The sequence below is a fragment of the Anoplopoma fimbria genome, chromosome 16 (assembly GCF_027596085.1).
Source record: "Anoplopoma fimbria isolate UVic2021 breed Golden Eagle Sablefish chromosome 16, Afim_UVic_2022, whole genome shotgun sequence".
NCBI classification, from domain to species: Eukaryota; Metazoa; Chordata; class Actinopteri; order Perciformes; family Anoplopomatidae; genus Anoplopoma; species Anoplopoma fimbria.
In genome coordinates, this window is record NC_072464.1 from 5,407,856 (window position 1) to 5,420,324 (window position 12,469).

At 40.6% G+C, this 12,469-nt stretch overlaps 2 protein-coding genes across 2 annotated transcripts in view; both read right to left on the minus strand.

Annotated features, from left to right (window-relative positions):
* Positions 1–3,359, minus strand: part of tmprss3a (transmembrane serine protease 3a) — a 28,893-nt gene extending 25,534 nt beyond the window's left edge. Inside the window, exons 1-3 of the mRNA XM_054615753.1 lie at positions 3,293–3,359; positions 3,091–3,137; positions 358–583 (exon numbers count right to left, since the gene is read on the minus strand). Coding sequence (XP_054471728.1) covers positions 358–583; positions 3,091–3,137; positions 3,293–3,359 — 340 coding nt within the window. The remainder of the gene's footprint in view (positions 1–357; positions 584–3,090; positions 3,138–3,292) is intronic.
* Positions 3,360–7,459: 4,100 nt separating this feature from the next.
* Positions 7,460–9,627, minus strand: fgf9 (fibroblast growth factor 9). Its single transcript, XM_054615754.1, has 4 exons — positions 9,453–9,627; positions 8,295–8,423; positions 7,833–7,936; positions 7,460–7,642 (listed from the first exon to the last, which is right to left on the minus strand). The coding sequence occupies exons 1-4, from the start codon at positions 9,625–9,627 to the stop codon at positions 7,460–7,462; spliced, it is 591 nt and encodes a 196-aa protein (XP_054471729.1).
* Positions 9,628–12,469: the final 2,842 nt, after the last annotated feature.

Below are 12,469 nucleotides of genomic sequence, written 5' to 3' on the forward strand. Positions count from 1 at the left end.
TTATTTTTCAGTTTAGTGTCTAAAGACAGCTTAACTGCCTGTAAACCTCTTCATTCATGATCAGATAGTCATTTACCTGCAATGGAAGCATCTTAAAGGCTGAATAAAAACACAGAGTTGTATTTAAGGTAAGGAAACAACTTTTCTTTAGACAAAGTGAAGGACCAAGGAACCAAGAGCGAAAGGCTAGAACATATAACTCAATCTGGGACAGATGTAGCATTATTATCCTCGTTAAACAGTAGGTCAGTCACATCATGTCATATTTCAAGCAGTTCTCAATGTAACTCTATTTGTGTCCAGTAATCTCTATATCCATTGTTTCATGCTGTACCATTAACTCAAGAACAGTCTCACCGTTAATAAATGTCTGCACCTTGGTGATTGGCATGGTGGGGCTAGGTGCAGCTGGAAGTCGGGGCTCTTCAGGTTTGGTAGAATCGTTCTCCGATTGGGCAACGCTGCCCAGGGGGCTAAGGTTCAGTGTGTTGGGGGTCTCAACAGTGGGGAGGTCTTCCTCCGTCACTGAAACCACCTCTATCCTGGAGGAATCCGGTGGTTGGGTTGTCTCTGCCTTAAGTTCCTAAATGGGAGCAAAAGAGAGGGAAATGGTCCATATGACTGATTAATTTATTAAAAGGCATCTACAGAGCACAGAGACACCAGTATGATGACTTTATCCAAGATCTCTGAGACGTACTGTATTTGGGATCAAACTTTTGCCAAAAGAGATGTTTGGGCTGAGGGTGTGATTGATAGGCTGACCTGTCCTTAATATCTAGGTTTGAGCCAATGGAAGGGGTTGAGGAGTTCAGTATGGCCACTGCTGCTCTCTGGTCCTTACAAGAATTGTCAACAGTGCAAACTAAAATATCAGAGTGCAATGGATGCAGAAGGTGGCTAGAAAACCAAGTAAGACTGTGGATTACCTAATACACTGCTGATGGTTTGCTTCTGTTTAATTCATTTTGATTTTCCCTGCCAAATAAAATTTGTCTGGATATTTGATACCACAGTCTATAAGCAAAAACTATAGTTTGTTGTATTTATGAAATTATAGAACAAGAATAAAATTCTTGACATTTTATTGCTATTTTACCTCCATCTTCCGTAACCGCTTATCCAGTTAAGGGTCGCGGGGTGCTGAGCCGATCCCAGCTGTCAATGGGCGAAGTCAGGGTACACCCTGGACATATTAAGGACACCGAAGTTTCTCTATTTTGAAATGAAGGCTTCACATATCTTGACAGCAGGGCAATTCCGGATGATTTAATAAACGTTTAAGCATACATTTGTTGTACATACAGAATGTTCTATAGTGGACCTTCAAACTGTCACCCATTAAAAAGCAGAAAAAGCAATATGGAGATCATGTTCACTGCACAAAAGAATACTTTATCTGTTGACCGCCAGCTGATCACTACTGTTGGGCGGGCTCAGAGTCCCAGCGGAGATGGGTGAACCTAATTGGTGGCACTCAGATAAATGCACGACTTACCAAATTTAGCTCTGAAACCTACAGCTAACCGAACCCCTGCCAACTCCGTGTGGCCTATAGTTAAACCCTCATCTAGCTTTCCTTCCTGTTCTCCTACCCTTCTCTACCATTTCTTCCCTCTCCTTCGTTCTCTCATTTTATCTCCCCGAGTCACACACACACACACACACACACACACACACACACACACACACACACACACACACACACACACACACACACACACACACACACACACACACACACACACACACACACGTTTACTTTACTTTTAGCCGTCCCTTATTAACTAGTCTTCACACTCAAATGTGTTACCAAAGATAGCTTATGTTAGGAACACACACACACACACAGGCCCAAGTGACAGGGGCTCTGAAGAAAATACTAGAAAATAAAACCAGCCTTATCCATTAATGATTTAAAACACACTACTGAGAAGAGGACAAAATGTTCTCATGTAGTCATAAGGTACTCAAACAGTTCATATTGTCCTAACCAACATGATTCCAGAGCTGGAAAATGCCCTGTAAATATGTGTGGTTTAAATGCAACATTAACATAGTTGTTATATCATCATATTAGTATTCATACTAGATTTTTACTGAAACTGCAGGGTTGACTTTCTGTCTTATTTTTCAGTTTAGTGTCTAAACACAGCTTAACTGCCTTTAAACCTCCTCATTCAGAGTTGTATTTAAGGTAAGGAAACAACTTTTCTTTAGACAAAGTGAAGGACCAAGGAACCAAGAGCTAAAGGCTAGAACATATAACTCAATCTGGGACAGATGTAGCATTATTATCCTCGTTAAACAGTAGGTCAGTCACATCATCTCATATTTCAAGCAGTTCTCAATGTAACTCTATTTGTGTCCAGTAATCTCTATATCCATTGTTTCATGCTGTACCATTAACTCAAGAACAGTTGAGTATTAGGGGGAACCACAAGTGTCAGTGGCTCCCCTGGCCCTCACCTATAACATTTGACCCAAAGAGACATGTACCAACTAGGGTGAGACTCAAAATTACCACAAAGAAACATAAAATGACTACACATATCCTCTTTTCTATTAGAGTCCTGCAGGTATGTGTCCTAAAACCTAGAAATGTCTCAGCACTTTTGCACTTCCTGTTCCCTCGTCTGGAAGTCAATGTGTTTTCTTTGTCTCTGGTTAGATGCCTGAAATAAGGTCTGTGGTTGAAGCAACTTAAAGAGATTTTAAGGTTTTGTTCTTGGATATAAAATAGGTCATTGAATACCCCTCTGGTGAACTTTGAATCTTGTAAGTGTCTTAAAAATTGTGGTTATCCATCAATCATTGTTTCATTTAGGGCTGTAATTTATAACTTCTCCCATTATTGAATAACCTTACAAATATAAATCAATAAATAAGTAAGTCTATGAAATGTCAAAAAATAATGGAAGAGACACATTGGAATTTTCTCAAGATGTCCTAAAAGTTTTTGTTTGGTCAAACCAACTGTAAAAAAAACAAATATCCAATCAATTCACAGTGTTATAAAACCAAAAAAAGTTATGTCTATCAACTGATTGTTCCACCACTAATTCCTTTCACGAAATGTTGTCCACTTACTGTTGTGGGAGTTGATGGGTCAGGAAGAGCAGTGTTTGCAGCAGGATCTGAAAACAAGAGATGAGAACCCATGGGATAAGAAGAGATGACATTCATAGAGGAAAGACAGACAAAATGGAAGTAAGGGAAGAAGAGAGAAAATGGAAAAAAATAACTTTCAGAATCATCAGATAAAAGGTCTAATAAGTTTTGTCCAACATACTGATCTCCACATAGCTTTCTGTCAATGTGCCATTGTCCACACTCGACTGCGCTTGATCTAAGACCATGTCCCCCCAGCTCAGTATGTCCCTCTCCCTTTTTCTGTTCTTCTTCCTCTCTTTATGCCCTTTTCCTCCCTCTACACGCTCTGTCCTAATGGCTGCCCTCCTGCCGTGCCTACTCTTTGGTACAAAGAGACACCTGAGCAGGTCAGTGCTGCCACTCGGACTGGGGATCGGATGACCTTACACCTCCCACTCTGTGGGTAGGATTACAGACTTGTGTGTCCCTTAAGTGTCCTGGGAGTCGGATGGGGAGGCAGGTGGAGGGGAAGGGAAGCTGCTGCTCCCTGCCTGGACACTGTCCAGTAGCTTCACTGTCCATCTGCTTTCTGCCAATAGACCCATACACAGGTATATCAGTTAAATATTTCTCAAAATGTAATTCAAAGGGTCAATTCAACCAGAGTCACGCAGATAGTTTTGATTATATGTGACAAATGTTCCCTAACTTCTGCTGCTATTCCTTTAGGGGTGAATGAAATTCTCCTGTGCAGTGGATACTTCCATATGAAAAACTCAACCGTTTTTATGGGGAGTATTTCTTAAGCAGAAAGTGTAAACAGTTTGGTTTGTGGATTGTCCGTTGGGTGAGGATCGAGACCTCAAACCCAAATACAACTAAACCTGCCTGCCTGGCTACATACCACTATGTGTAAGCTAGAGTTATTAAATTGGGTGAAATCATCCTATAAGTCCAACATACATTATGCCCTAATGTAATTAACATACACAGGTATGTCAAATAATTGGCTATCCTAAAATCAGAAAAAAATGCAGGTATTCAGGTAAGCGAAAAGGTTCTTTTTTTGTTTTTTCGAACATCTCTAAGAGCCAGACATGGCTTCAAGCTAAAGTTGTAACTGACTGAGTTAAATACCAGTGGAAGGAGCCACAGACAAACTGAACATCTGAAATATTAAAGGATAGTAGAGCAGGAAACAGATGCTATTACAGCAGATTACATTTCATGGCAAGTTAAGTAAAATAGTTATTCTGGCAAATGTCAAACTTCCCGGTGGTTATATAAGTAAGCTAGCTCATCTATTTACCTTCCAACAGCAGAAATACATTTAGTTAAAAGTGTCTTTGGTTCACCCCCTCCCAAGTTTGTATATCTAGGGATACAACAGACTACAACCTGATTATGAAAACAGATATTGTATTTAAACCTGCACTGTTAACACATTCTCACTCCCACTGGTCAAATCCTGGCAATGGGTCAGTGCTGCTTGGCATCAGAGATCGACGCACTAGGTACCCCTTTAGTGTTAGTTTCAAACGAGTTGGGACGGTGGGTCAATATCATAGCCTGTATATAAGAAGTGAATGCAGTCATCTACAATTGTTTAATGGGATGAGGTTTTGATGACACTAGTTCGGCATTTAGGCCATCACATCTTGGATTTGGCTGTTGCAGTCTTGATTTTTTGCAACCAGTGAACTTTAGTGACAATATTTGGACTGCAGAGGAGTAACTTAGAAATGCTGTATACAGATCAGGTAGTGGTAGAGACCCGTCAATCATAAAGTAGCCCCACCCTAAAGCATACCCTGCTTAATGTTCAATTTGACTCCAAGTGGACCATCATTTACGAAATGAACATCATGCTGTATTGAAGAATACTTGAACCTAGAGATTGAGACCATAAACTCATGTTTACAATGTTTACTGAGGTCAATACACTAAGTGAGAAGTAGAGTCATTTTCTCATTGACTTCTTTATGTAACCAGGAGTCGCCCCTGCTGGTCATTAGAGAGAATGCAGGTTTAAGACATGAAGCATTGCCTTCAATTTTCAGAACTGGTTGCCGCCTGGTCAATACATGCTCTTTACATGCATAGTGTCCATTCAAAATAAACTTCTTAAAATGTTTTCTATTTTCTGACATACGAAATAGAAAATAAAACCAGCCTTATCCATTAATGATTTAAAACACACTACTGAGAAGAGTTATAATTTATTCACACAGTTCATATTGTCCTAACCAACATGATTCCAGAGCTGGTAAATGCCCGGTAAATATGTGTGGTGTAAATGCAACATTAACATCGTTAATAAGTTAGGTTTAGGAAAAGAGTGTGGTTGATGTTAACTTTACTTACTAGAGACTCAGGTCACTAGCTAATGATAAAGGACCATGACCAGCGACTCATGTGAATCACGTCACATTACTATCCCCATTTCATAATTATAATTTTACTATAATAATTGCTGCTGTTATTATAAGTAGTCTTATTATATGAATCATTTATGTCATATACATTGAATGTGTTGTATCTCTGTTATGCTGTTCATTCTGTACACATGACATCTATTGCATTCTGTCCATCCTGGGAGAAGGATCCCTCCTCTGTCGTTCTCCCATAGGTTTCTTCCTTTTTTCTCCCTCTGTGTTAAAGGGGTTTTTTAGGGGAGTTTTTCCTGTGCCGATGTGAGGGTTCCGAGACAGAGGATGTCGCATGTGTACAGATTGTAAAGCCCTCTGAAGCAAATTTGTAATTCTGGGCTATACAAAATAAACTGAATTGAATTGAATTGAATTGAACATAACGACTCAGTGGACAAAATGGTAAATGGAGTTGCATTTGTATAGCGCTTTTTCCGAACACTCAAAGCGACGTACACTTCATGTCAACATTCACACACACATTCATACTCTTATGGCAGAGGCTACCGTTCAAGGTGCCACCTGCTCATCAGGATTCTAAACAAATTCACATTCATATACTGATGGACCAGCCTTCGGGAGCAATTAGGGGTTCAGTGTCTTGACCAAGAACATATGTGGACTGAAGGAGCTGGGGATCAATCATCATCTTTTGAGTGGAAGATGACCTGCTCTACCTCTGAGCCACAGCCGGCCCCAAAAATGTCAACATTGACTGTTAGGTTCGCACGGGACATGAACGTCTACTGAAGGAAAGTTCTGTGATTGTTTGAACCATCCACCACCTCTCCTGCCTGCCTATCTGCTCTCACACACATTATACAACGTCACATGCTCGTACTGTCCAAAAATACAGCGGGACGTTTTACATTGGAGTTCGTTAAAAGCCTGGTGGGTTGCATAAAGCAGTGAAAGGGGGCCTCCATGTGTCGGTCTGAGATGCCTAGGGGCACTGACCGACCATCAGTATTTGATGAGTTGGGAGGGAGAACGGGTTGGTATGGATTCAGAAACAAAAATAACTAAAACTACACAAACAAAATAAATATGATTAATAAGGAATATATTAGTTTTTACATTTTAAAGGTATTTTCTTTTCACTATGGTCAAAAACAACACTGTATAAACAACTCTCTATTACCTCTAGTCATCCATCAATTTAAACAAAAAAATTAAATATCTTATTCCCAACAGTGTATCATCTGTCTATTTAACTGCACTCTGTTCACCAGCTAGTTGCTAACTGGGCCAGTCTGCTATTTAGTGCTGAGCAGGTAGGGAACATTGGAAAAGTTGCTAATGCAGTCAGAGTTTTCTAGCTGGAAACCCCCCTAAACACAAAAGCTTTAAAAGGCTAAAAAGCTCTGTAGAGAGGAGGTGAATGTGGGGTTGGTGATAATTCTCTGTTGATTAGTCACAAGGTTTACATGACACTGTAATTTGCTCATTTAAAAAATATTGATTAGTGCAGCTTAAAGGACAGAAATACAGAAATACACTTGAATGGTTTCAGTTATTTTCCATCCTTGAGCAATTTTGAAAATATCAGAAAAGAATACTGTTTAATGTAGTTTGAACAACATTTTGTCCAACCAGCTACTGTTCAGTGTTAGACACGTGCATATTATTTAATCTTTCCTCTGTGTTTAATACTAGAGTCCATGCCAACACCATTTACACTTCACTGCATTGCACCACGAGCAGCCATTGTTTGTTGAGTGACCCTCCGACTGTTGAGTGGTGGCAGGATGAGTGGATGGGTGTCACAGTTCACTGTCCTTACATACAGCAAGTAACGCTCCAAAGAATCCCACCAATAATGTCTCTTGAATGTGGTACTAGTATCAGTTTTCCATGTTGCAGTGTGGAGGCCAATTTATAGTCCGTTGCTTGAATTGGGCCTGATTCTGAAGAAGCTGGCTGGTAGTGGACCTTGATCACGATGTCCTTCGAGGTAGAAAGTGGGTGCAGGACTGGTGGCGGCCCACACTGTTGCCCTTCCTGAGCTCTCCCTTGTGGGAAAGAGCCAGATAGATGCCTGGGTGAGTCAGAGAGGAGTAGGTGGTGTAGTGATTCTCCTCCAGGTTCTCCTTCAACAGGCAGTCGTCAGAAAAGCGCTCCTGGATAAGACAAGTCAGGAAGACATTTAATATTATCTGATTGTGTTTTGGGTCCATTATGCAGCCCTGTACTTAGTGTTCAGCGAGGAAGCTCTATCATCAATTCCTCCTTACTGTAACACTGTTTCCCCCAGGTCTTAGAAAGTGCTGTGCTGTATTACTGGTGTGAGCTGTGCAGTGGGTTCCATACCGTTCCGTATGCCAGGCCTTCTCCACTCATACAGAGGTACAAGCCACTCTTGACTCCTCTGATTCCCACCACTCCATGTTTCATGGCAAACACGTTCAGCCAACCTTGAGGAGATGGAGAAATGCAGGGTTAAAAATGTATAAAGGCTTGGATATCTTAGGGTATATCAGAATCAGAATCAGAATCAGAATCAGAATCAGAATCAGAATCAGCTTTATTGGCCATGTATGCAAATTTCATTCCGGTTACTTGCGCTCACTAATACACAGAAACAGACACCGTATCACAGATACCTCTTGAGTATTTTCACATAAAAACTGGGTCTACAATATTGGCCATATCCCAAGGAAGAAAACTTCAGCAAGACGGCAAACAAATGAATATGCAATGCACATTGCAGGTTTAAACAAATCATTAACACATGGGCGTGGTGAAGGGGTCATACAGGTGGACTGAACTCACAATGCTCAGTGGGTTTGTGGACTCCTCTTACAGAGCCGCTCGGCAGAATCTGGAGATGGTAGCCAATCCCAACACGGCAGTAGAGCAGCTGCTGTTTGATCCCTTCTCTGATTGGATGAGGATTAGATGCTGCATTACAAAGAGATGAATGACTGTTGGGAATCCATCACACTTTGACAACTAGTTGATTTTCTGGATAATTTCATCAAGAGAAAAAAAACAACAACAACGTTTTAAACAAATAGTCTGTATCTGTTATCTTGTTATAAAAAAATAAAATATTTTGGAAGCATCTTGCAGTGCTGTTGCAAAAATCATCTCTGAGGGAATTCCCATCAGTTCTCCAAAACGGTGCAAAAGTGCTGCAACTGCTACAAATATATCTTAATACTAAACTCAGATGCCGTGTTATTGTCTTCATTCCTCTTGTTCTTATTGGCTGAGGAGAGGGTCCTGGTTCAATGCAAAACCACAGAATAGTATATAGATATTATCTTACAAAGTATTTTTTTATGTAATTGTATTTGTTTACTGAGTGGTGATAGTATATACATTCAGGCAATCCATTTTCTTAGTCTGATCTCAATAGTTTTCTCGCTGTATTTATGACTTAAGAACAGGAAAAAAGGTTCTGTCACAATTGTCTCTCCAAATTTATTTATTTTAAATCTGTGAAACACGAAAAAAATATTTGTGCTGTAATACTCATTTCGGCTACAAGAAGCCCAGGTGCACCACAAGTCCATGTTCTAAAAAGGACTAAAAACTGCAGATTAGCGCTCATTAAAACATATTACCAGCCAAACAAAAAGACAAAAATGTTACATTACATTGCTAACTTAAATGTTTTAGTAAGCAATATAGTTTTTTAGAGCACACATTTTGACTTGTTTTAGCTGGAAAAGCACAGGTGTAAGTAATATAGTGTAACATATTAAAATATTTTCAGTGAAAAAGGCCAATAGCACATATTTACACGCTCAGATACTTCAATGCAGCCACAATGAAGGTTAGTAATTACACATGTGACTTTCCTGACATTGCATTTTGGAAACTTGAAACACAGAAAAGCAACTAAACTTTTTGAAAAAGTAACTTAAGAGAACTTCTGGTTTCCATTCTGGGGGAAAGTAAAAGAGTTCCTTAGTGTTGGCTTACGTTTTCCTTTCAGCAGGCTGTCCCTCATGTGCAGCTTCCAGAGGCCTCGGAGGCGAGTGCCATGGTCTTCCGGTGAAACCATTGCTTTTTGTATCTTGGCTCCTACACTTAAAATCAGGAGCAGCTGGAAGCCAAGCAGCAGCAGCAGCAAGGAAACATTCATAATGAAACACATCAGACAGCTGCCATCAGACCAAGCGATGATCTCTGATGGTCATGTGCACTGTCAGTCCTGGGTCCAGTGAGTGTGTCTGTTCAGCCGGTCCAGGTTTGGCCCCCTCTTCCTCTGTTGAACTCTAAAAACACTTGAGCTCCACTGCCTTGTCTGCTCATCCCCTTTACACACACTTCCTGCTTTTATCATTAAAACGCCTCTTTCTACACTTAAGAAATGACTGACAGTGACACAGTGAGATACTCAACTGTACACTATCATTATCTGTGACATATCAGTAATACTACGAACAAAAGCCTAAACACATGTGATGTTTTCTGAAGCTGCTGCAGAAAGCAGCCTGTTGTATTTCCACGAACAGAACTTCTCCAGTGTTAATCTACTTACTGATCGGCCTTATAGTTTTACTTCAACCACGAGGAAAAAGTGTGGCCATGCAAAATTTTTCACTTTACTGTTTGGGTGTAGCCTGCGTACATGAACATGTTTTCATGTCGCCCAATCAGGCCTCTGACGGGTGAGAGACATGCAAACTGTCTGTTCAGTATCATAATCAGTGAGATTGGAGAGCGAGTGGAGCTGATAGTAAGAGTAGGAAAACACTTTGAGGCAGAAGAACATATGCGATACACACACACGATCGATACACACACGCAATCGATGCAATCGAGATACACACCTACACACACATTACATTACATTACATTACAGTCATTTAGCAGACGCTTTTTTATCCAAAGCGACTTACAATCAGTAGCATATTACATATCATTCACCCATTCACACACTGATGCTACCATCAAGGTGCCACCATCAGACTCTAACTAACATTCATGCAACATCCAGTCTTTCGGGAGCAACTTGGGGTTAAGTGTCTTGCCCAAGGACACATCGACAGCTGAAGCCGGGTATCGAACCACCGACCAACCATCTGATTGGAGAACTACCTTGCTCTCCACTACGCCACAGCCGCCCCACACACACACACACAACCTTCTGGTTTCATGGTTTCCACAAGATGTTGATTCTGTCTACAGGGATATTCCCATTCAGCCACTAGAACATTAGTGAGGTCAAACACTGATGCAGGGTGATAAGGGTCTGACTCACAGTCAGAGTTCCAGTTCATCCTAAAGGTGTCGGCTGGAGTCGAGGTAAGGACTCTGTTAAGTTCTTCCAGACCAAACTGGGAAACCATTTATTTATGGATCTGGATTTGTGCATGGAAGCATTGTCATGATGAAACAGAGGGCCACATACCTTTATAATGTTTTTATGGTGTAAATTCACATTATGCATCAGAGAAAATAGAGTAAACCTTAAGTAGTACATATAATGGTATTTTAGTAGCTGTTACGGGGCTTCTGATTTATCTTTCAATCTCAACTTTTAAGCCAACATGGACAAAAAGTCTTACCTAATAATCAATCTGTTTTGCCAATTTGTTACGTGTCATTCAACTCTATTGCAATTGCAAATCGCATCTGTGGGCAGCGATTCAGCTCTAGAACCCAGCTACGAGAAGTTTTGCTCAACAGCGGCCAGGTGACAATTATGGGGAAATAAAAGTAAATAAGAGTCATCAAACAAGTATGTATCAGTATACATCAACAATATCAGTTGTACAGCAATATCTAATGTTGGCTAAATAGACATGCATTTATAAAGCGCTTCTCTAGTCTTTCGGCCAATCGAAGGGCTGTTGTATTAACCCATTCACACACGCATACACTGATGGCAGAGGCTGCAATGCAAGGTGCCACCTGCCCATCATAATCTAAACTAACCATTCACACATCAATGGCACAACATTCAGGAGCAATTTGATCAAGTAAGTCTGTTACAGCAAACCCCCTGAGTGTTTCGAATAGAGCAAGTCTTTGAGAACTTTGAAAAGTGCTCAATAATAATACATTTTATTTATAAAGTGTTTTATTGTTTATGAATTGAGGAAACATAGTATTTCTTCTTTTAAGTAACTAAGTTCCGCTTTAAAGTATAAAGTGGAAATTTGAACACCTACAATTCCATAACAACAGGGCAACAGCGTCTGTTTCAGGGGAGCTCCACTGATCTCACACATCAAAGTCTGTTGTGCTGGTGAGTTCTACTGCACATGTGGGGCGGCTGTGGCGTAGTGGAGAGCAAGGTAGTTCTCCAATCAGAAGGTCGGTGGTTCGATACCCGGCTTCGGCAGTCGATGTGTCCTTGGGCAACCCCAAGTTGCTCCCGAAGGCTTGCCATCGGTGTGGACTGGATGTTGCATGAATGTTAGTTAGAGTCTGATGGTGGCACCTTGCATGGTAGCCTGTCATCAGTGTGTGAATGGGTGAATGATATGTAATATACTACTGATTGTAAGTCGCTTTGGATAAAAGCGTCTGCTAAATGACTGTAATGTAATGTAATGTGAAAAAAAGGTGTAAATTCTTTAGTGTCTTCAGCTGGAGCTGTGTGAAGTCTGATTAAGAGATGAGATATTTGTCCCACAATGGGGAAATTTGCAGGATTACAGCAGCAGGGTGGATAGTGCAAACAAACAGATAAGAGACCTAAGTAGAAAAACAAGATCAAAACAAGTATAATAAATAAGTATTCGCACAGTAAAAGTATAATAGATATATAAAAAATAAAAAAAAGACATCAAGTTATGTCACTAGTCAGCGTCGGTTGGTCCTGAGCACTACAATTCTGATAAGAAAAAAAATCTGAAGGTGTGGTGTTCTCAGGCTGCTGCATCTCAGCTGCATGCTAGGTGCTCCAGGCTACATTAGCCGTTACTATCAACTGGGGCAACTGTGGTTCAGTGGTAGAACGGGTTGTCTCTCAATCAGTGGATTGG